This window comes from Sardina pilchardus, chromosome 16, assembly GCF_963854185.1.
Source record: "Sardina pilchardus chromosome 16, fSarPil1.1, whole genome shotgun sequence".
In the NCBI taxonomy this organism is placed as follows: domain Eukaryota; kingdom Metazoa; phylum Chordata; class Actinopteri; order Clupeiformes; family Clupeidae; genus Sardina; species Sardina pilchardus.
The window spans coordinates 9,836,145-9,857,665 of NC_085009.1; the positions used below are offsets into that span (position 1 = coordinate 9,836,145).

A 21,521-nucleotide genomic window follows, 5' to 3' on the forward strand; every position below is an offset into this window, starting at 1 on the left:
CACTGTTTGAATTTCACAAACTGACTCACTCCACATAACAGAGTGGAAAAGATATACTAGCAGCCAGAAGAGAAGAGCAGGTGCAGAATGGAGATGACTGAGGGCATCATTCGACCTGTAGACCCTGGTGAGGTCAGCAGGCCCGCTACAGACAAATATGAAGAAGCAGGCACCGACACCATTGATGTTCTCAGCAAGACTCCAGACTCCAGAGACAACCAGGAAGGCCCAGGTCCTCATCACTCTAGTGAGTGTGACATTTTTATTAATGTAATTTTTATTCAGTATCAACTTTATCCCCGTAAGGTAAGCCTACAACATATGCATTCTATCCACACAGACCATGTTATACTGTAACTATGTTATTCATTACAAATCATTTAAATCCTGTGGTTGTTCTACAGTTATAGTGGAGGAATGTTTCATAATTAATTGGGGTAACTTGCAACAGGATTGTGTATTGTAAGAGCCATTTGAGTTAACTGTATGTGCAAGTTATTATTTGTTTGTTGGTTTGATATGGTGGTGTGTTGATCTATATGGGGGAAGTGCGCCGGGTTCTGCCATGTGGGTCATGTGTTGCATACTGTACGTGTGCTGAGGTTACTAGCCTTCAACGCGGTCAGGCAAAGAAGCAATACAGTTTTCTGACTGACACTGGCTCCAATGACGACAAAGAGATGGAGCTGATTAGTTCATTTCAGCCAGGTTGCTAATATTTCATTTTGTATTTTGTACGACACTCTATTTTATTAAACAGAAGAAAGACTTTTTTAGTTTTGGATATTTTTTTTTTTCCTTTTTTTTCCTTTTTTTTTTGGATAGTCACATTAGTTGCCAATCACCTGAACGTTGGTGGCATAAGCTACAAAAAAAGAGTGTGACTTACAGGTATGAAAAAGAAGTAAAGTCTCTTACAAGTAAAGATGTAGCGGTATTCATCATCACTCAGTAAACCTGTGTGGACAAATGAGGAAACAATGTAATTTAAATTCTTCACAGCATTGGGGAGTTCATCCTCTAGGCTATAGTACATAATGAAATATTCAGAGAATCCAGAGAAATCTTTGCAAACAAGGCAAGGCCGTAGCCATGATGTCAACATTGGGGGGGACCAAATTTGTGGCGGGGTCTGACAAAATGTCAACACATTTCATTCTTAACCATAATTTTCCATAATTTTTTCAAATAATCAAATATTTCAGAATTGTTTGTCTCCTCACACACTTCTAGGTCAGCATGCTCATGCTCTCTATCAGGGGGGCCCATAGCGTACTGTAGACCATATAGATATATATAAACACGGTAGTTGTTCTATGAATAAAATAGAATGGGTTTCCCAGTGTCATTTGTAGTGGTCAGAGTGGTAGATAAAACTCTCTCTATGGCTCTGGTAGTGGTGTTGTAGACTGATAGCCTACAACTCATATTCAATACAAAAATAGTTAACCTAATTACAGAATCATAGATGTTCTGTAGGCTATCTATCAATCTATCAATCTATCTATTTTATGCATCAGTCAGGAGCCATAGCCAATTAAAAATACATGATAAGAATATTGGTGTCAAAATTGTTTTGAAATTGATAATAGGTTAAAAAGTTTGATATTTTTGATAAGTTTGATTTGGGAATGAAATTGACTTAGCCTACATTTATCTTTAATGTCAAGTCAAATTGAGTGCCTGTCACTTTAAGAACGTGAGAATAATTTAATTGAGTCTAAAATTATGCATATGAAAGCAATGCTTATGTTCTAATTCTATGTAGTTTATCTAAATGTTAAAAAAAAAAAAAAAAAAAAAACAAGTGGAAGAACACAATATTCAAGCAGTAGTTCATTATTTTGGATGTGCCACAGCCTGAAGATGGAGAACAAGTAGAAATGTATTGCAATTTAAAAACGGGATTACTCGGGAATGGCTTGGGAGTTATTCCACCGCGATGGGCCAGGTGTGGAGATGGAATGTAATATGAATTCATTTCGTGTATTCACGTTGATTTTCTCGCGAACTGTTTATTACAGCAATTAGTGTCAGAAAGCTTGTGATTAGCCTAAACTTCGTGAGCAATCCACCAGAGAATAATTGGTGCGCAATTTGATTCTTTCGCGAGTTGCAGATAGAAAAATTTATAAATATTTCGTGTAGGCAAAATTTACATTGATACCACCAGAAAGCTCGTGCTCTGTCAAGTGACATGCATATCAGTGTGACTAGAACTTCGTGAGCAATCCGATAGAGAAGAATGGGCGAGCATTTTGCATTTTGCATCTCAGATAATTTCTCTGCGCTGAAAACATTGTACAGTAGACTATACCTATACCTACCTGTAGTTGATCTAAAGAGCCCACCTATGCCTTAAATTTGTCTCCTGTCTAAACAATATGCTGTGGTCTAGTCTAGTCACTAACTGTCAACTAAAAGTGAACAGATTGATGAAAAGGGAGAATGGATTTGGCGTGACATTTCTTGCGAGTGTGTGAGAGCGTGAGATTAATGTTGAAAGCGTGCGTCAGGCCAGGTACTAGGCTACTAATGAAGGTGCTACTATTAAGCTATTTTGTGCATTTGATTGCATGTGCCAGTGGCAATTCAGATTGCGGTCGTTACCGTTGGTTTCCTGTTGCGTTTTTTAATTATTTATTTTTCTATGTCCGAATATTGGGGGGGACATTTTGGTCGTATCTGAATATTGGGGGGGACGCGTCCCCCTCAATGTCTATGGTGACGGCCTTGAAACAAGGGATAGAGCTGAAGAACAATATTGGATGGCTATGATCTTTGTTGCACCTCAGATGGCACTGCATTAAAACAATACCTGTTTCTGTGAAGAAAATCTTTGCATGGGCTCAGGAAAACCTCTGATAACAATTGTCCTCTATACAGTTTGATACTTTTTAAGATTGTCAATTCTTTATTGGAAATCATGGACTCATAGAGGAGAGGGCTTATCCAAGCATCCAACCTATCCAAATTGTTTAGTGCTCAGTTTGAAAAGCAATATCTATGACGGATGTGCAGGTACATTAGTGCCTACAGTACAGCATGGGCATCTTGCACATCTGGCAGGGCACAATCAATTCTAAATTATGCATACAGGTTTTGAGCAACATACTGCCGACGAGGCAATGTTTTTCCTGGGTATTATCACATTCTGTTTTTATTTGCATTTTGAACATCATCCCAACTTTTTCAGATTTTGGGGTTGTAATAATGAGTACACAGTCACTGTAAGCCTTCTCTACTTAGTATTACTATTAAAGATGCACTGACTGGTTTTCACCATACTAAGCTCAATCTTTTAAGATTGAACATTAGTCTGGGGAGGCTGCGCTTTGTTTCTACTGCACAAGAGGCGTGATCAATGGGCATCGTTCAAATGTACGCAATTGGATAATCCTTCAACCAATCAGACCAACTATCCATTGTGTACACAAGTGCTGCTTCACGTCGCTTATGTTTCGTCATCGTTACGTCACCGGCCAATAGCGTGCCAGGAGAGTATGGCCATTTTTGATTGGAGCCAAAAGTTCTAGCAGTAAACAGAGGAGATAGATCTGCAGGCCAACCGATTGATCGGCTGGTGACCGGAATTGGCCAATCAATTACGTGATTGGCAATGACCGGCGACTGGCGGGTCGGTCTGTGATATGTCGATTTTATGCCGGTCAAATGCATTCGCACGCCACACTTGAAACAGCATCCCTCTGCTGAGTTGGCAAAGCCTGAAGACGCTAACAAAAGCCAACACTCAGGGCTGGGTCCACCATGGAAGTGCTGATACCAAGTTTTTATGAGCAAGAAAGCAAATGCTGCGCTTTGTCATATTCGGTTATTAAGCTATGATGCAATAATGGGACAATACATTTCTTTCCAGCATTCAGAACCATTACATTAACATTTTATTTTTTACATTTATATTGACATATTTGTTTTTTTACATTCATTTGTTTTACTCTCTACTCACTAAAACAAGGGTGACGGTGACATGGTTCACAAGTTTCCGACAACCTGCATTAGTAAACAGTTTTTTTGGTGAAAAAGCTGTGGGGCCCATGGGGTGGGACTTAACAACCAAATTCCGTGGTCAGCCATAGCCCACCCGTGACACAAATAATCAAGCTTGTGGTCAAGACCCCTTCCCCCCTCATCCCTACAAATCACAACCTGAATTTGCTTGTATATGGAGTAACATGGATATTTCAAAAGTTTGTAAACTGCTATAAAGAAGTTTTATATAGCTATTATATAAATTATATAGCTTATAGCTATAGAAAATAACTTATTTGCCTGTTATCTGTCTGTTCGCCTGTTCCATTTTTAAGTAACTTCAGTATGGAAAAGTTGATTGAATTTCAATGTAAAAATGTTCTATTAAAGAAAAGACAGAAAATAGCTCAAATCAGAATCAGCTAAAATCGGTAAATCTGTACTCCCCATCCCCCCGATACAAATAATAAAACTTGTGCTCAAAACTGGAGGGGGGAAGCCCTTCAAATCACACACTGACTTTGGAATTTGCTTGTATATGGAGTTATTTCAAAATTTTGTAAACTGCTATGAATGAAGAAGCTGAAAATAACATCATGAGTAAGCATGAGATCAGTTTATTTTATCAGGGGTTGAAAATATTTTATTTGCCTGTTATTATCAACTACAGTGACATATTGTTCTAATTCTCATATTATTGTACTTTCTCTTATCCTCAGGGCCTTGGAGGAGCACTGCTGTGTTTCTGGGTCTGCTGTGTGTTCTTCTGCTCTCTGGTATTGCAGCTCTCAGCTTCAAAATGGTGGAAATCAAACAGTTACAGGATAGTTGCACAGAGAAACTACGGGTGCAGTCAGGTCATGACAATCTGATCAGAGAAAATGTACAGTTGCAAAAGAGTTACGATACCCTGAGTAGAGAGAAATTCCAGCTACAAACCCATAATGACAACCTGAATTCAGAGAAATCCAAATTGCAGGACAAAATTAACAACCTGAATAGTGAGAAATCCCAGCTACAGACCAGTTACAACAACCTGACAAAATACAGCACCCAACTGCAGAAAGGTTACAACAACCTCAACAAACAAAAGGCTATTTTGAATGCTAGTTACAATAACGTAACTGAAGAGATATTACAGTTACAGGATAAGTATAGCAACCTATTTAAAGAGAAGTCTAAATTACAAAGCAACTGGGAAACATTGGACGGAGAGAATTCCTTGTTACAAGACAGATATCAGAACTTAACTGGAGAGAAATTTCAGTTACAAACCAACTACAATACCCTGAATTCAGAAAAATCCAAACTGCAGCACAGATTTAACAATCTGTATTCAGAGAAATCCCAGCTGCAGACAAGTTACAACAACCTGAATTCAGACAAATCTCAGCTACAAACAAGGTACAACGACCTGAATTCAGAGAAATCCATATTGCAGGACAAAATTAACAACCTGAATAATGAGAAATCCCAGCTACAGACCAGTTACAACAACCTGACAAAATACAGCACCCAACTGCAGAAAGGTTACAACAACCTCAACAAACAAAAGGCCCTTTTGGATGCTAGTTACAATAACGTAACTGAAGAGATATTACAGTTACAGGATAAGTATAGCAATCTATTTAAAGAGAAGTCTAAATTACAAAGCAACTGGGAAACATTGGACAGAGACAATTCTTTGTTACAAGACAGATATCAGAACTTAACTGGAGAGAAATTTCAGTTACAAACCAACTACAATATCCTGAATTCAGAAAAATCCAAACTGCAGGACAGATTTAACAACCTGAATTCAGAGACATCCAAATTGCAAGACAGATTTAACAACCTGGATAGAGAGAAATCCCAGCTACAGACAAGCTACAACAACCTGAATTCGGAGAAATCTCAGCTACAGACAGGATACAATGATTTGATTAGAGATAAATCCCAATTGCAGACCAGGTACAACAACTTGAATTCAGATAAGTCTCAGCTACAGACAAGTCACAACAACCTGACCAGAGAGAAAGCCCAGCTACAGAACAGACTGAACACTGTGACTGCCGAGAGGGATGCACTACAAGAGAATTTGTCAAACCTACGTGAGTGTTTAAACATAATCAGTTGCTTTACATATCATATGATGTACTGTAGAAGTTATGTTAATGCCGAAGCAACATGTAATTAAGTGTCTCAATGGAATCCTCCCTTGAATAGTGTTATCAAGAACACTGATGTATATGCAGATGTATGTTATTTTATGTGCAGAAAACTGTGGTGACACGTAGACTCTGTGGGAGGAATGAATTGTAAAAATAATGATATTTCAAATGTGACCCGATCTGGCAAAATGAGTCAAAATTGAGGGTTTGGTGTCAGTGGACAGAGGATACAATAATTTTAAATAAATCTTCAATTGTTGTCTTGTACAGCATTTTGAATTATTGTACAGTAATTTGATACTGAAAAAGTAGTTTACCGAAATAGACTGTTGTCAAAAACTGACCTGATATGAAGAAAGGAGAGGATTTTCATTTGGAAAAGGGACATTGCATATAAATGATCAGGTTCTGTTTCATTTTTTATTGTAAGCTTTAATTTTTATAAAGAGTTTTATTTCTATGAAACTCTTCAGCATTTCAAGATGATTCCTGATTCTATTTAGTCCTTTTCAATGTTTTTTGTTTTTTTTTTTAATCAGTGCCACTTTACTCACAAGACAGGACCAAATTCTTTTCGAATCTTTTCAACTGTCCTGCACTTCAGAAATGTTATCCATATATCTCAAATATGCAATAGATGTGTTTTTGACTGCCTTTATTTAATGTCTTCTTCTCCACAGAATCACATGACATGAAGAGAATTAAAAGTCATGCAGGTATTTCTTTTTTAAATCCTGACAATCATCACATTTCATATTGTTTCTTCTGTTAAAAAAACTGAATATGTTTCATGTATTAGATTCTTCAAAATAGCCTCCATTTACCTTCATGACTGCTTTGTGCACTATCGGCATCATTTACAATTTCATGGAACAGTCACCTGGAAGGCTTCTTGATTAACATGAGTGAATGAAAAGCAGTCAACAAGTACTCAACATGTATGAGAACTCCTTCAGGACTAATGGCAGGCTTTATTAAATCTATGGGTTACATAGTCTCCAAATTACACTTGTCACAGACCGTTTCTGTAAAACATTCCTCACAAATATTTCTCATAGTATGTATCATTTTGTTTTAGACTAAATATATTTTCAGCTGCCATGTCTTTTTTTTTGTTTTATCTTAGTGGATGTGACTTTGGATCCTGACACAGCACATGCCTATCTCATCCTGTCTGCTGATGGGAAACAAGTGAGAAATGGCGGCACACAGCAGAATGTCCCTGACAACCCCAAAAGGTTCAGTCCTGTTGTATGTGTCTTGGGAAAACAGGGGTTTTCTGCTGGCAAATTCTACTATGAGGTTCAGGTCAAGGGGAAGACTGGGTGGAGCTTAGGGGTGTCCAGAGAGTCCATTACCAGGAAGGGAGACATACATCTGAGCCCTGGGAATGGATACTGGACAATAGGGCTGTACAATGGGAATGAGTATAAGGCACGAGACAGTATTGTTCCCCTCTCCCTGAAGAAGAAGCCCCAGAGGGTGGGGGTGTTTGTGGATTATGAGGCAGGTCTGGTCTCCTTTTATGATGCAGACTGTTGGTATCACCTCTACTCTTATGCTAATGTTACCTTCACTGAGAAACTTTACCCATTCTTCTCTCCTCATGCTAATGATGGAGGTAAGAACTCCTCTCCTCTTATCATCTCCTCAGTTCATACCTGCCCTATCAAGTAATGTAGAATGATGGGTTGATGTTTTATTAAAACCAGCAGTTCATTATGCACCTGAAACTCCTCTTACATATAAGTTCAGAAGGTTCTTTTTTCATGGAAAATCCCTTCATGGCCTTAAAATGGTTTATGTATATTTGTTGCATACTGAAGCTGTAATCGGTCTGCCATAAATCCAAAGTAGAAATTCTCAATCATGACATTGACTGCTTATTTTTGCTTTATTTGTCTTCGAAAAAAAGCAGATAACATACAGAGCGTTACAAACTTTTCTCCGGAGGGGGTCTTTAAGAAATAACTAGTTATTTGTTCAATAATGCCAGACCCCAAATATTCTTATCTTATGCAAATGAATCTCACTGCTTTCATAAGCCCGTTTGAATGTTCTTTTTCATGATTGTACAATGTTATTTAACCACACAATGTTAGACAATAATACAGTGTTTGTGTTTTTTTACACCATGATTGATTATCAGCCTTTTTACTGTAATATAGTCTGCAACAGAATATGCTTGCTTTTACTCTAATCATAGACTGTATAAATAAGGATTCAACTACATTGTTTTAAAAAGCTTTTAGCACATCTTGGACAATACATGTATTATTTACCTTTGCACTTTGTGTAATGTCATTTCTAAATTCTGTTCAACACACAATGACAATTCAATTTAAGTTTCCCATTTCAGAAGATGCAGGAAGTTAGAGTGTCCAGCACCAAAGCCATACTTGTACAGAGTACTGAAGTGCTCAGATAATCGAGTAGTGACATCAATACTTGAGCTTTTACATTAAACTTGATATCATGTCAACCACGCAATACAAGACAACTGAGAGCGTTTCTGTGGGGTTTTTTTAGACCCTGATTGATAATCAAGGGACATTTTTATTTCTTCATGCTTGTCTACTCAAAACAGACTATGTAAATACAGATTCAAATGCATTGTTTTAATGATCTTTGCACCGTTTACCATTTACTTCTTGCATGCTGAAGTGTGAATTTTCCAGTCAGTCAAAACAGCTTTTATGATAAGTGGGTCATATGAACAAAAAAGCAGTGATCATTCACTTTAAACAACTATAGACTATTATAAAGACCTACACGACTCTGGGCAGCTGTCCTCCTCCATGTAATCTTCAGTAAGGCCAGTTGTCTACTCAATCTACTCATCTTCTGCATTTGTCTGCTCTGGTGGACTCCACTGTGAACGGCATCGCTCCATGGAGTTTGTCTGGTGTTGCCCTTTTCTACAAACCTGATGCTCAGACAAAAGTGTTGGTAAGATTCTGATTTTGCTTCTGCTACGAATGAAACAGAATAAACTGAAAACAATGACACAGGAAATCAGTATATTAGACATTAGATATCACCACTAGTGATGACTAATGGAATGCCTCTGGTCCAATCAAAATGAACAAATAGTTTGACCGGACCAAACTGTTGTGTAACATTTGTCAGTAAGTTGAACATGTGCTTACTAATGTCAAATTGAAAGTGGGACACTGTGCTAGTGAGGCCTACCAGCGGTGAAGATGCCATCCCCGCCAAACCACACGATCTTGGTTCTTATGAACTGCATATATTGTCTACATTCACACTAATAAACTGAGACATTATAACTTGTTAGGTAAAAAGGCTCAATATAATTCCATATATCTCACAGAATGTAAAATGCATCACACATTTTCAACCTGGCCATGTAGTATGCCTTCAATGCTCATCATCAATCAGTTCATCATTATGAAACAATATATTCTAAATCTTATGCATTAAAAGTGCAGCACTGGAGTATGTTGTCCACCATATTTACCATGCTGTCTTATCTTTCTTTGGGTGAAGGCACGTGTAACCGGTATATCGAAGAATATTTTGTGTCATAGCCTCTTAACTTAACATAAATTAACTTTTAACTTAACATAAATTAAGTTTTAACTTAACTTTTCATAAATTAAACACATTTTCCATAGTATTATAAACTTATGTCTATCATTAACATACTTTTATTCTAAATCTAAAATGGATTTTTAAAAAATGTTGCCATATAAGAGTAAAAATACAGTAATATGCAAAAAGAACTCAATCCAATCAATATTGGAACCAACAAAAAGAACCCACTAGTCTGATCAACAGTCTCAAGCTGTTTTCAGAATGTGCTCTCAAACATGAACTCAGATGCAGAAGATTAAGTGATTACAGACTTCTGTATAACAACAACCAACAAAAGTGTTTGTATCATTGTACAGTATGGAGCATTTGGTCAGGGGTTTGAGCCAGGTGAGGGCAGAAATGGACAGCATTCGTGCAGCACTAGCTGAGAAAGAGATGACCAACTGTGGTCTTTAAATCTGGATTAGTAAACTGGTGAGTTCCCTCAAATATTAGTAAACAAGTGTTTTTGTGTTCTCCAATGACAGCCCTGTAGCCTGTATATAAACTCACATTAGTCATACAATGTAGTGACAGTATGTTAACCTTTATTTACTATTCATTTTACCTTATAGCAAAAGAAGAATGAAGCTCTGAAGGACCACCTTGAAACCAGCACCAATGAGGTAAAACTCTCTATCTATCTGTTCAGTGCTCTTCACCATCAATATCATTGAAGTCAATGCTGCAGCATCTGTTCTTGAATTCTTTGCCTGACACTTCCTGACAGAGATCTGATATCTTATTGGCCAAGGAAATGGACAAAAAAGACCAAAAAAATCTGACTCTGCATGTTCTGGCATTGCAGGTAGGGCTACTACAAATCAAGAAGCTTCATGTACAGTATATGACCAGTCTTCAGTGACTTTACATATTTTAACGAGGTGCTTATGTATGCCTTGACTGTGGTGCATCACTAACAATTACATACTGTATTTGTGTGCATAGCAACAACTTAAACTGACAAGGATGAAAATCGCTGAAAAAGATGAGATTATGTTGAATGTGAGTAAAACTTTTGCAACTCCACTTATTGATTCAACTGGGTAGATAAAAAAAGTTGTTTTAACATGCACGTTTCATTTCCAATCCTTCAGAAAGATTTTACGATTGATCAGAAGAAGGACTCCATTGACGAGATGATCAGTATTGGACAGGTGCTTATGTAAAATAATAATAATAACAATGATATATGTTGGTGTACCCTTCAAATTCCTTTTGCCTGTTTGAGACAGAAGGCGTTTGACTGCATGGGCACATTTCTGTCCAAATTTTTCAGTTTTTAAACTTTTAAAACAACTTCACACGACCTGAAAAAGAAGGCTAAGGACCTGAAGAGACAGTTGGAAATGGTAGAACATGGTGCAGCATCTGGACAGGAAAGTTCCATGACCTCTGATGGACATCACACTGGAGCCACCAGGAACCATTTGTCTCTGGCACAGGAGTTCAGCCTGTCTGGATTTCAGGTGGCTCATCTCAATGACAAAATGGACTCATTTAGGAGTCATTTGATGAGGAGGTGAAGGCCACTGAGACAGTCAGCCTTCAGAGAGAGACCACTGTCCGAACAGAGGATGGAGTCAAGGAGCTGAAAGAAGAGATTGGAGTGATTATTCAGAAGATGGCAGCACGTGATCTGACTGAGGTCTCTGCATCTGAGAACAGGTAGATTACCAAGCCATATTCATATCATCGCCAAATTAGTTTGCGTTTCAATGTCTCGCCTATGGTATTAAACTAGCCAATATAATTTGTCTAGTTATTAAATTAGCGTCAGTTTTAGACTTGAGACTTTGCCCATCAATCTGAATCAGGGCCCTGGGTTGTGTGGGTTTGAAAAGCCACTACCTTTAATTTCCTAAAGGTTGACATTTCTCTCTTTTCTACTCACTGCAGTAGTCACTGGCTGAACAAGGCCTGGACCAGCTGCAAAAGAGGGGCCCTGCTCGGGGTTAGTTTTGGCCTGGGCACCGTGCTGCCCTTCTGCCTGTTGGGGGTCGCTATGACGTCTTGCTCCAACTTCATGTTGACTGATGCTCACCAAGACATCCTGCAGCACGGCGCATTTCTACCGCCATTTTAACTTCTCCACGAGGCTGCAGAAAAACTTGTTGACACTGTGGTGTTTGCTATGTAGATGTACTACTGGATTTTTGCACAGCTTGTCCCAACAGGATGAAGGACATTTGCCATTACTGCTCATCATCCAAACATATTCTTGTATGTTTATACGATTTTACCATATTGAAATAAACATCACTAAACATTTCTGTTGTCTAAACTTTAAAAGTTTGAAAAGTTTGAAAAAATGAAGATCCAACTTTATCTAATTATGAGTTGGTTAGTTAGTTATTACCTGTTATATTGCGTTATATTTTTTTCAGTTATAATGATTAATTAGGTTCACTGCATCCAAACCAAACCAACCTTTTGCAGTAACCATTAGTTAGACCCTTTATGGTTAGTGTTTGAAAAATAATTCTCTGGAGGTACATTACTGATTATTCGTTAATAATTGTATCCGTGTGTAACAGTGCTTATATTGGAGTGAGATTCCAATTCAACACAACCTCGCTGAAACGCTGGATAACACAGACCACACATTTTTGGGGACATTTGGTGACATCAAGTTCAGGCCTATAGTATTTCCCAGCTTTCATGGCTGTAAGCCAAAACTGTCTGTGTAACGGTTAATGTTTGGCTGCAGCCAGTCAGTGAATTGTTTTTCCGCCTTCTCTTAAATTCTCTATTGCTTGTCATCTATTGACCATTATCTATTGTTAACTATCTTTGCTGTGCTCTTATTACAGAATTATTATCGCTGGGTAAATAGATGTCATTATTTCATTTCATTATATACTGGGTGTAATTGGTAATTAATTTATGAATATGCATCCACCACGAGTCTGATTAACAGTTACAATGGGGAGCACATGTATTTGATACCATGCTATAACAGGAATATAAAATCATCAATACTTAATAATACTAATAATAATACTTAATAATCAACCTTAATTCAAAAAATGAGAAAAAATCAAACCACCAAGGACACCAATTTTCTTTGTGATTGAAGAATATATCGTAAATAAATGAATGTTTTTTCTTAAATGCTAAGGGAAGGAAGTATTTAACCCTGTAACCCTATTGGAATTTAACACATGGGGTTAACATAGGGGCAGGCAGATTACTATTTCTAAAGGCCAGCTATTTCATGGATCCAGGATATTATGCATCCTGATAAAGTTCCCTTGACCTTTGGAATTAAAATAGCCCCACATCATCACCCCACTGCCCCACATGTGTTAAATTCCCATAGGGTTACATAGGGGTCAAATACTTCCTTCCCCCTAGCATTTAGGAAGAACATTTATTTATTTACGATACATTCTGCAATCACAAAGAAAATTGGTGTACTTAGCAGTGTTATTTTTACTCATTTTTTGAATTAAAACATTAAGATCAATTGTCAAATTCTGATTTTATATTCCTCTTTTTAGGCAACTTTAGCATGGTATCAAATACATTTTCTCCCCACTGTATATTTTGTTTTGAAGAGTTTATAAAAGACACTTGATTACTGCAATTTTTGCGAATGTTATGTCATTTAGTAAAATAATAATTTTGTAATGTATGTGATGTAAATGTATATTTCATATCAAGAGGGACTCCATAAAGTTTTCCTCCACATGAAAAACTTTTTCATATGCTGCTGCGCGCTCCTGCTGATGAAAGAAGTAGGGTGTGTGCGCGCACTGCTTGCACTCTTCCATATCCCCAAGCATCAAGCGCTCATAAAATAGCCTTTCAGCTATGTGCGAATAATTCCCGACAAGGGTTTTCCTGGTCAGTGGTGTACTTACTTTCTGCATCCATATATTAGCGACTGGCGAGCTTTGCGCCGGACCACACCTCTTCTCTTCACTGACACGCCCGTTAGGCCGCGATATCATCTCCTATTTAGAGAACATACATTTGCGCTGGAAAAAAGAAGTATGTGCTCCCAGAGAATAGTAGTCGCGGCGCAGTCGCAAAAGCTCACTGCGCCGTCTGCATGATAGGGCCCTTTACCTTAGCGTGAGGTCATAGTGAACAGGGCTGTGTACTACAATCTAAACCAAACCCTCTCGGAATGTGAACTCTGCAGTGTGCGCTGGTTCCTTCTCGATAGAGGAAGAGAGGATTGGGGTTACTTGAGTGTAACCCAGAAAGTGTGAACAAGACGATAGGACGACAGTTCAACACATGAATAAGCTGAATGTCCATTTCCATCTGCCTCGTCAGGAAGGTTGTTGTCTGTCAGTTGCGGGGAAATCTTTAAAATAAACTCAAGATACCTGCCTGCTGAAGTGTACTGAAGGTGGCATGCTACGACTTTTTCCTCACACAGATAGACACAGGCTTAAATAAAGAAAGACAATAAAATGTATGCCAACAAAATGCCTCTAGACCAAACCTGTTCACGTAAACACTCAGCTAGTGACCATGACTATGAGTTGACCTCATGAACATGAAGCACTATGCAACCCTCTCACAGGTTGCTAACTCAACAAGAAGAGAGGGAAGGGGAAATGGAGTTTAAGGGCCCTTTTCTGAATTTCTCAGCTGCAGTGACTTCCACATCCTGGTTTGTACGCATATAAAACCTGTCTTACACTGTGGGTTTGAATTTCACCAACAGACTCACTCCACACAACAGAGTGGAAAAGATATACTAGCAGCCAGAAGAGAAGAGCAGGTGCAGAATGGAGATGACTGAGGGCATCTATCGACCTGTAGACCCTGGTGAGGTCAGCAGGCCCGCTACAGACAAATATGAAGAAGCAGGCACCGACACCATTGATGTTCTCAGCAAGACTCCAGACTCCAGAGACAACCAGGAAGGCCCAGGTCCTCATCACTCAAGTGAGTGTGACATTTTTATTAATGTAATTTTTATTCAGTATCAATTTTAAACCGTAAGGTAAGCCTACAATTGTAATTTACAAAACATTTGTGTAATTTGTGATTGATGACACACAGGGAATGGTCTCTTCCTTAATATTGTGACATGCTGGCTCTAGGCATGAAACATGAACGGGGAGACCACGCAGAGATTCCAAAAGAATAAGTGAATTTATTAAGTAAATATAATTAACAAGGACTAAATGATAAATATATACAGTGATGTGTAGTGTAAGTCAGTATAATGGAAGTAACCAAAGATGTCATGCAATAATCAGTCTAGGGGTTCTAACAACGAAATCCAAAAGCCGGGAGGAGGAAGCAGCCAGTGACTGTTGGAGATGCAGGCCTTTTATGCTCCTGCCCATTAGGTGCACCTAATCACCATCACCTGCTCAGGATAGTAGGAGGGGACAGAGAGGGAGAGAGCATAGGCAAGCCACACAACAGGGCGGGGTCTAAAACCCACCCGTATCCGTTACATATCCCCCCCCTTAAAACAGAAGCCCACCTAAGTGGGATTCTGCAAATACTGTAAATAACAAAATAATACTTACACAAAACAACCATAAATTAACCCAGTCCCAAATAACCCACTCACCCAACTCTGGACACATCCGTTTCCCACTTTCACACGCACAGAATGCACACTCACCATGCACTCAACTCATGCTCACCATGCACTTAACTCATGCTCACCAGTCACCCAATCTCCTGAACCACAGCAATTCTGGTACCTAGAAAAGCAATTTAAGAGGCACAGGAACAGAGAGACTTGAGGAGAGCAGTTACTTGCATACAACATTCAACCCATTACACCACATCCGGACGCGGGACAACGCATCTGCAACTGCACTATCCACGCCCGAATATGGTGAATCTGTACATCGTGTAATTGCTAAACAACGCCCAACGCACCAGACGTTGCTTTAGATTCTAAGTGATAAACGGCTAACGGATGATTATCGGAAAGTATGACCACTGGGTGAACTTCTCCACCCACATACACACCGAAAGGCTAAAAAACCCACACCGAGGCCAGTGCTTTCTTCGCGATTTCCCATTCGTTGAGTTGGAAAAGATTGACAATAAAATCGGATAAAATTGAATAAGACTCAAATACGAGCCATGTAGATCGTCCAGAACATCACAACTTTTCAGCTGCGGCGACAGCAAGCAGTCATCTGGGCCACTCACACTCTCCCCATCAGCTGCCACCCTCAGAGGAGAAGGAGCTGCAGACCCAACCGCTGGAACAGCCAGCGAACTCCGAAACTGATCTGCGAAATGCAGAGGAGCGGGCATAATGGACTTCGGCTTACCCTCCATTTGACAGGTCCGACATGTCTTTATAAAATCTGCTACATCTCGCCTCAATCGAGGCCAGTAGAACTGCTGCAGTAGGCGAACATACGTTTTGCGCACCCCGAAGTGCCCCGCTCCCTTCCCGTGTTCTGTCTGTAACACCGGATCCCGGTATCTCTTCGGCACGACAATCTGCAACAACGTCTCAGTCAAATCATTATTATTGGACACAACTTTACGAACAAGCAAACAGGCCCGTTTCAAGGAATTTGGGGGCCCTAGGCAAAATGGACTTAGAGGCCCCCCCGATCCCCCCATCCCCCCCCCCCCCCCCCCCCCTCGCCGCCGCTGCTGATACACCTCCAACCACCACCAACCCACCCGGAAGACAACACATAGACAGACTGTTTCACACACACTTTATTTTCTGCACAGGTCATTGTCTAATAATTTCACAGCGTACACTATCAGAGAGAACTCTTGGCCATTGTGCAGGGTCATCAGCTATAATGATAGAGCTTGTAGTACCTTGTGCAGAGGGAAAATCAGAGCTGAGAACTTGTGCAGACTCAATTGACATTGAGGCCATGGCACCACTGCATACATACAGTCTCTCCCTTGTCCTCTTCTTCCTCACAAATGAGAGGTGGAGATGATGGTGGAGCTGGGAAATATAATATTTTATTTGTCATGTACAGGGTGCATCACATAAGGATAGCCACTTAATCAAATATCTGAAATGTACAAAAAAAAATATGAGTGATCATTTTATTATAATGTTAGCATATTCATAGAGATCACTAACAGCTCAGAGAGAGAAATGCACTCTACCTTCATCAATGGAGGCATCCGTAGGTAGAAATAGGCTAGTAGTAGGCTACCTTGCAGGAGAGAGCAAAGATAGGCATATGTCAGTTTCTGATTTTGATATTTAGAAGAAATACAGCTGCTTTCACAACTACCAATGCTTAAAACAACCCAAGCTTATGTTTATGTTTAACACACGGAGTTTTACTAGCATACTTAGCTTGACAGATTTAAACATTCTGCTGTCTGAGTATTGGACAAATAAAGCTGATGTTTTAAAGACGGAACAGCCAGCTTTCGGCTTCGTGCATGTGAACGACACGATTTCCACACGAACAAACTGACTGCCACCGCTAATAAGTCCAGCTGCCTTAGAGCTAACGTTACTGTACATATTTTTGTTGCTAAATGGCTAATTAATCCGATGTACTAGTAAATGATCACTTACCGCTATCTGTTTTTCTTATCTTCTTCTTCCTTTCACTTCTTTCTTTTCTGGCTTCCTGAGGGATAACTCCGCTTCATGATTGCTGGTGTTTCATCAGACTTTAGGCCTAAAAAGGACTCTGGTTTCATATTTTCCCGGCACTGGAATCACGCAACTGTCTGAGTGCTGGCTGGCTGGCTACCGTCAGCAACGGGGGAGGGGGCCCCTTGAGGGGGATTCCGAAAATAGCGTCATTGCACTTTTCTGCATTGACCATCACAGAATTTAAAGGGGAACACACAATTTGTCGTTGCATTTTATTCATAACCAGTCGGTGTCTGGGGGCCCCAGGCAAGCTCGGGGCCCCAAGCAATTGCCTGGTTTGCTTGCCTTGTTGCGACGGGCCTGCAAGCAAACCATTAAGAATAAAATAGCCCTTGTCTGCGCTCGGCAGTTGGTCTTCTGACAAGGCCACATCCAATAGCTCTGCCAAGCAATCATCCTCTTTCTGGGCCAGAATAAAATCACTGCGTTCAAACGCTGCTGGCAAATTAGGTAAAGGTGGGAATAAACATTTAACATCGGCGAGCTCACCTGAATCATTCGCTGCCTGTGCGCAACTCTTTGACTGAGTCACCCCGCACGCAGCACGCAACACCTCAGGGAATTCTGCGGCACTTGCATTCTGCTCAACATCCCTTTGCTCAATGGACACCATTGGTGGTGCTGGCCCACAAGGCCACACACGGTCCCCGGCCAATATGTTACCCAAAATAACATGAACACCTGGAACAGGCAATGCTGGGCGCACCCCAACAATAATTTCACCTTGAACAAGATCGGAATTTAGGACGATTTTGTGTAGAGGAACTGACATGGTTTGCATACCTATGCCCTGAATGAGTACACTATTTCCTGTGTTGGACTGAACTGAAAACGGCAAAACAGATTCCACCACAAACGTTTCTGTAGCCCCCGTGTCCCGAAGAATTCGAACAGGCGTTTTGTCTAGGCTACCCACAAGTGAGATGAAACCGTCCGTTATAAACGGGCCATAGCCCCCACTGCCATGATCCGCGGACTCGGACGCACACCGACCCTCCACAGGAGAGTCAGGCGCCCCCAAGCTTGAACCTCCTGCAGAGGCAGTGCCATCTCGTGGGTCTTTCACCTGCGCAACCTTAGATGTACGGTTAACGAATCCAACATGGGCAACGCATCCCACCCCTATAGGCGAATGCGGTTGGTTGATGTCTTCCCTGTTTTTATTTTTACCCCGAAGCACTGGGCATTCCCTCTTCCAATGACCATGTTCAAAACAATAGTTACACTTATTTTCAGTGTCGGTCTTGCTACGATTTGAATGTTCTTGTCTGAACCCAGACTCACCATAATTCCCATCCCAACGAGTAGATCGCTGCTCACCCCAAGTGTGAGTCACAGGCCTGTGTGGAATATACTCATTACCTCTGAAACTACTTCTATGGGTTAAATTATACTCGTCTGCGAGCACGGCCGCCTTCTCGGCAGTTTTAACATCACGTTCACTAATAAAAGTTGCAAGCCGTTCCGGGACAATACGTTTAAACTGCTCCAACACCATTAAATCGCATACTTTCTCATAAGTGTCAACTTCTACGGAGGAACACCAGCGATTGAAAAAACCTACAAGGTCTCTGGCCACCTCGGAGTAAGTTTGTCGCTCATTTTTTCGCCAGTTTCTAAATCGCTGCCTATAGAACTCGGGGACTTGTTCGTAAGCCCTCAACACCGCGTCTTTCACAGCTCCATAATTCTTGCGATCAGTCATGGACAAAGCAACATACGCATCTTGGGCTCGGCCCGGTAAAACAGTCTGGAGTAACAAAGTGCGCTCCCCGTCGCTCCACCCCCGTTCATCCGCGATGCCCTCAAAAAGCGAGAAGAAAATGTCGGGATCCCGGTCACTAAACTTTGGTAAAAACCTGATCATCTCAGAGAGTTTTCTATCTGTGCCAGTCCCACCAGAGTTACCATCACCGCGCATTTTCCCCTCCCTGATCAACTGCAACCGCTCTCTTTGAATCTCAATTTCTCTTTCCTCCTGCTTGTCACGAAGTTTCAACTTATCATATTCAAACTGACGTTCTTTCTGCCTGTCCAAACGCTGTTTCTCCAATTCAAGTTCCTTACTTTTGCGCTCGGCTTCCTTTTGCTTGCGCTCAGCTTCCTTTTCTAAGCGATTAAATTCTAACTCTTTTTCCCGCTCAGCTGCTTTTAATTTTAACATTTCCATTTGTTGCTCAAAGCTAAAGGCAGAAGGAGGTGACCCTTCCTCTGGGCCACTGGGTGTAGAGGCCGCTGTAGGAACTGTCGGAGCAGGATTTAAGTCTACTTCTAAAATGGACAGATTTACCAATTTTGATCTAACTTGGTCTCTTAATTCTTGTTTTTTAAGCCCACTTGCCAAACTGTCCTCGAATCCGTAATGCTCAGCCACTCTGCGCAACTCAGGCTTCGTGAACTCATCTAAGTAAGTCTCTGATGGACATGCAAAAAAAGCTTCCATTTTGCCAATATTATTTTTTGACTGGCTGAACTAAAACATGCGCTTCTTTGCCAATGCTCGCTAAACCAATGGCTCAGACTTAACAGCGTGCAAACCGTAGCTAATTAGACACAGGTGTACAACCACCCAAATTAACCCACAAGACTAGAGCCGCCCCGTATCTAACTGAAAACCACTGCCCTGACTATTTCTAAAGCCTAGTCTTCAGTGTGTCCTCATGCAATTGAGTTAGTTAACCCCAGCGCGTTCGACACACCAAAAACAATAAACCAGAAAAAAATAACACCCAGCGGTAAGCGCTCTTGCCTTGCACGGGGTTTCACGTTTGCTCAGGTAGGTTCTAACCTACCAACCCACCCAATTAGCCATTACACCTGCACCACATTAGTACAGCACTGTCAGCCTCCCCTGCAGCGAAATGTAACTTAAAGCTGCAAGTAGCCCCAAATGCTCCTCCTCCACGGCAAATCAAACAAACAATACTTCAATTAACTTAACAATAACAAAATCTCAACTACAACAAATGATAAATTAACCAAAATACTAACTTACCAATCAATGATTCAAACAATTTCAGCGTAGGTCTCCCCAAATTTCCAACCAACTGCACAGGTGACTACACCCGTCAGTTAGCGAATTAAGCTTTAGCGTGGAAAAAATTTTACTTTACCAAATTCGGGAAAAAATCCCGGAGAGTCCCCATATGTGACATGCTGGCTCTAGGCATGAAACATGAACGGGGAGACCACGCAGAGATTCCAAAAGAATAAGTGAATTTATTAAGTAAATATAATTAACAAGGACTAAATGATAAATATATACAGTGATGTGTAGTGTAAGTCAGTATAATGGAAGTAACCAAAGATGTCATGCAATAATCAGTCTAGGGGTTCTAACAACGAAATCCAAAAGCCGGGAGGAGGAAGCAGCCAGTGACTGTTGGAGATGCAGGCCTTTTATGCTCCTGCCCATTAGGTGCACCTAATCACCATCACCTGCTCAGGATAGTAGGAGGGGACAGAGAGGGAGAGAGCATAGGCAAGCCACACAACAGGGCGGGGTCTAAAACCCACCCGTATCCGTTACAATATGCATTCTATCCACACAGACCGTTATACTGTAACTATGTTATTTATTACAAATCATTTCAATCCTGTGGTTGTTCTACAGTTATAGTGGAGGAATGTTTCATAATTAATTGGGGTAACTTGCAACAGGATTGTGTATTGTAAGAGCCATTTGAGTTAACTGTATGTACAAGTTATTATTTGTTTGTTGGTTTGATATGGTTGTATGTTGATCTATATGGGGGAAGTGTGCCGGGTTCTGCCATGTGGGTGATGTGGTGCATATGTTTGCTTAGGTTAGTAGCCTACAACGTGTCAGGAAGATAAGCAATACAGTTTTCTGACTGACACTGGCACCAATGACGACAAAGAGACGAAAGCGTCACAGCTAGGCACCGTCTGAACTTCGGATCTATTGACACACAATGTCAATGTCACAATGTCTTTAGAGTTTTGCAAAAAGGGTTAATGAGTTTGGTAAAATGGGTGAAAGTGGGTGAAAGTAGTCATGGTTTTGCCAAAAAAAGGGAATAATTCAACAAATGTGTTCAGGCATTCAAGAATTTGATTCAGAGAATGGGGTTTAGTGTTTGAGCAACTGTGAAAAACTGTAAATACACAGTTTATAATCCCTATGAATGACTGAAATTCCATTTAGTGTCCAGAATATTGAAGAAATATGA

At 40.4% G+C, this 21,521-nt stretch overlaps 1 protein-coding gene across 1 annotated transcript; it reads left to right on the plus strand.

The window, feature by feature from the left end:
* The first annotated feature begins 87 nt into the window (after window positions 1-87).
* LOC134060521 (uncharacterized protein MG328 homolog) lies at window positions 88-8,334 on the plus strand. Its single transcript, XM_062517250.1, has 4 exons — window positions 88-247; window positions 4,710-6,080; window positions 6,821-6,856; window positions 7,267-8,334. The coding sequence occupies exons 1-4, from the start codon at window positions 88-90 to the stop codon at window positions 7,815-7,817; spliced, it is 2,118 nt and encodes a 705-aa protein (XP_062373234.1). The 3' UTR covers window positions 7,818-8,334.
* Window positions 8,335-21,521: the final 13,187 nt, after the last annotated feature.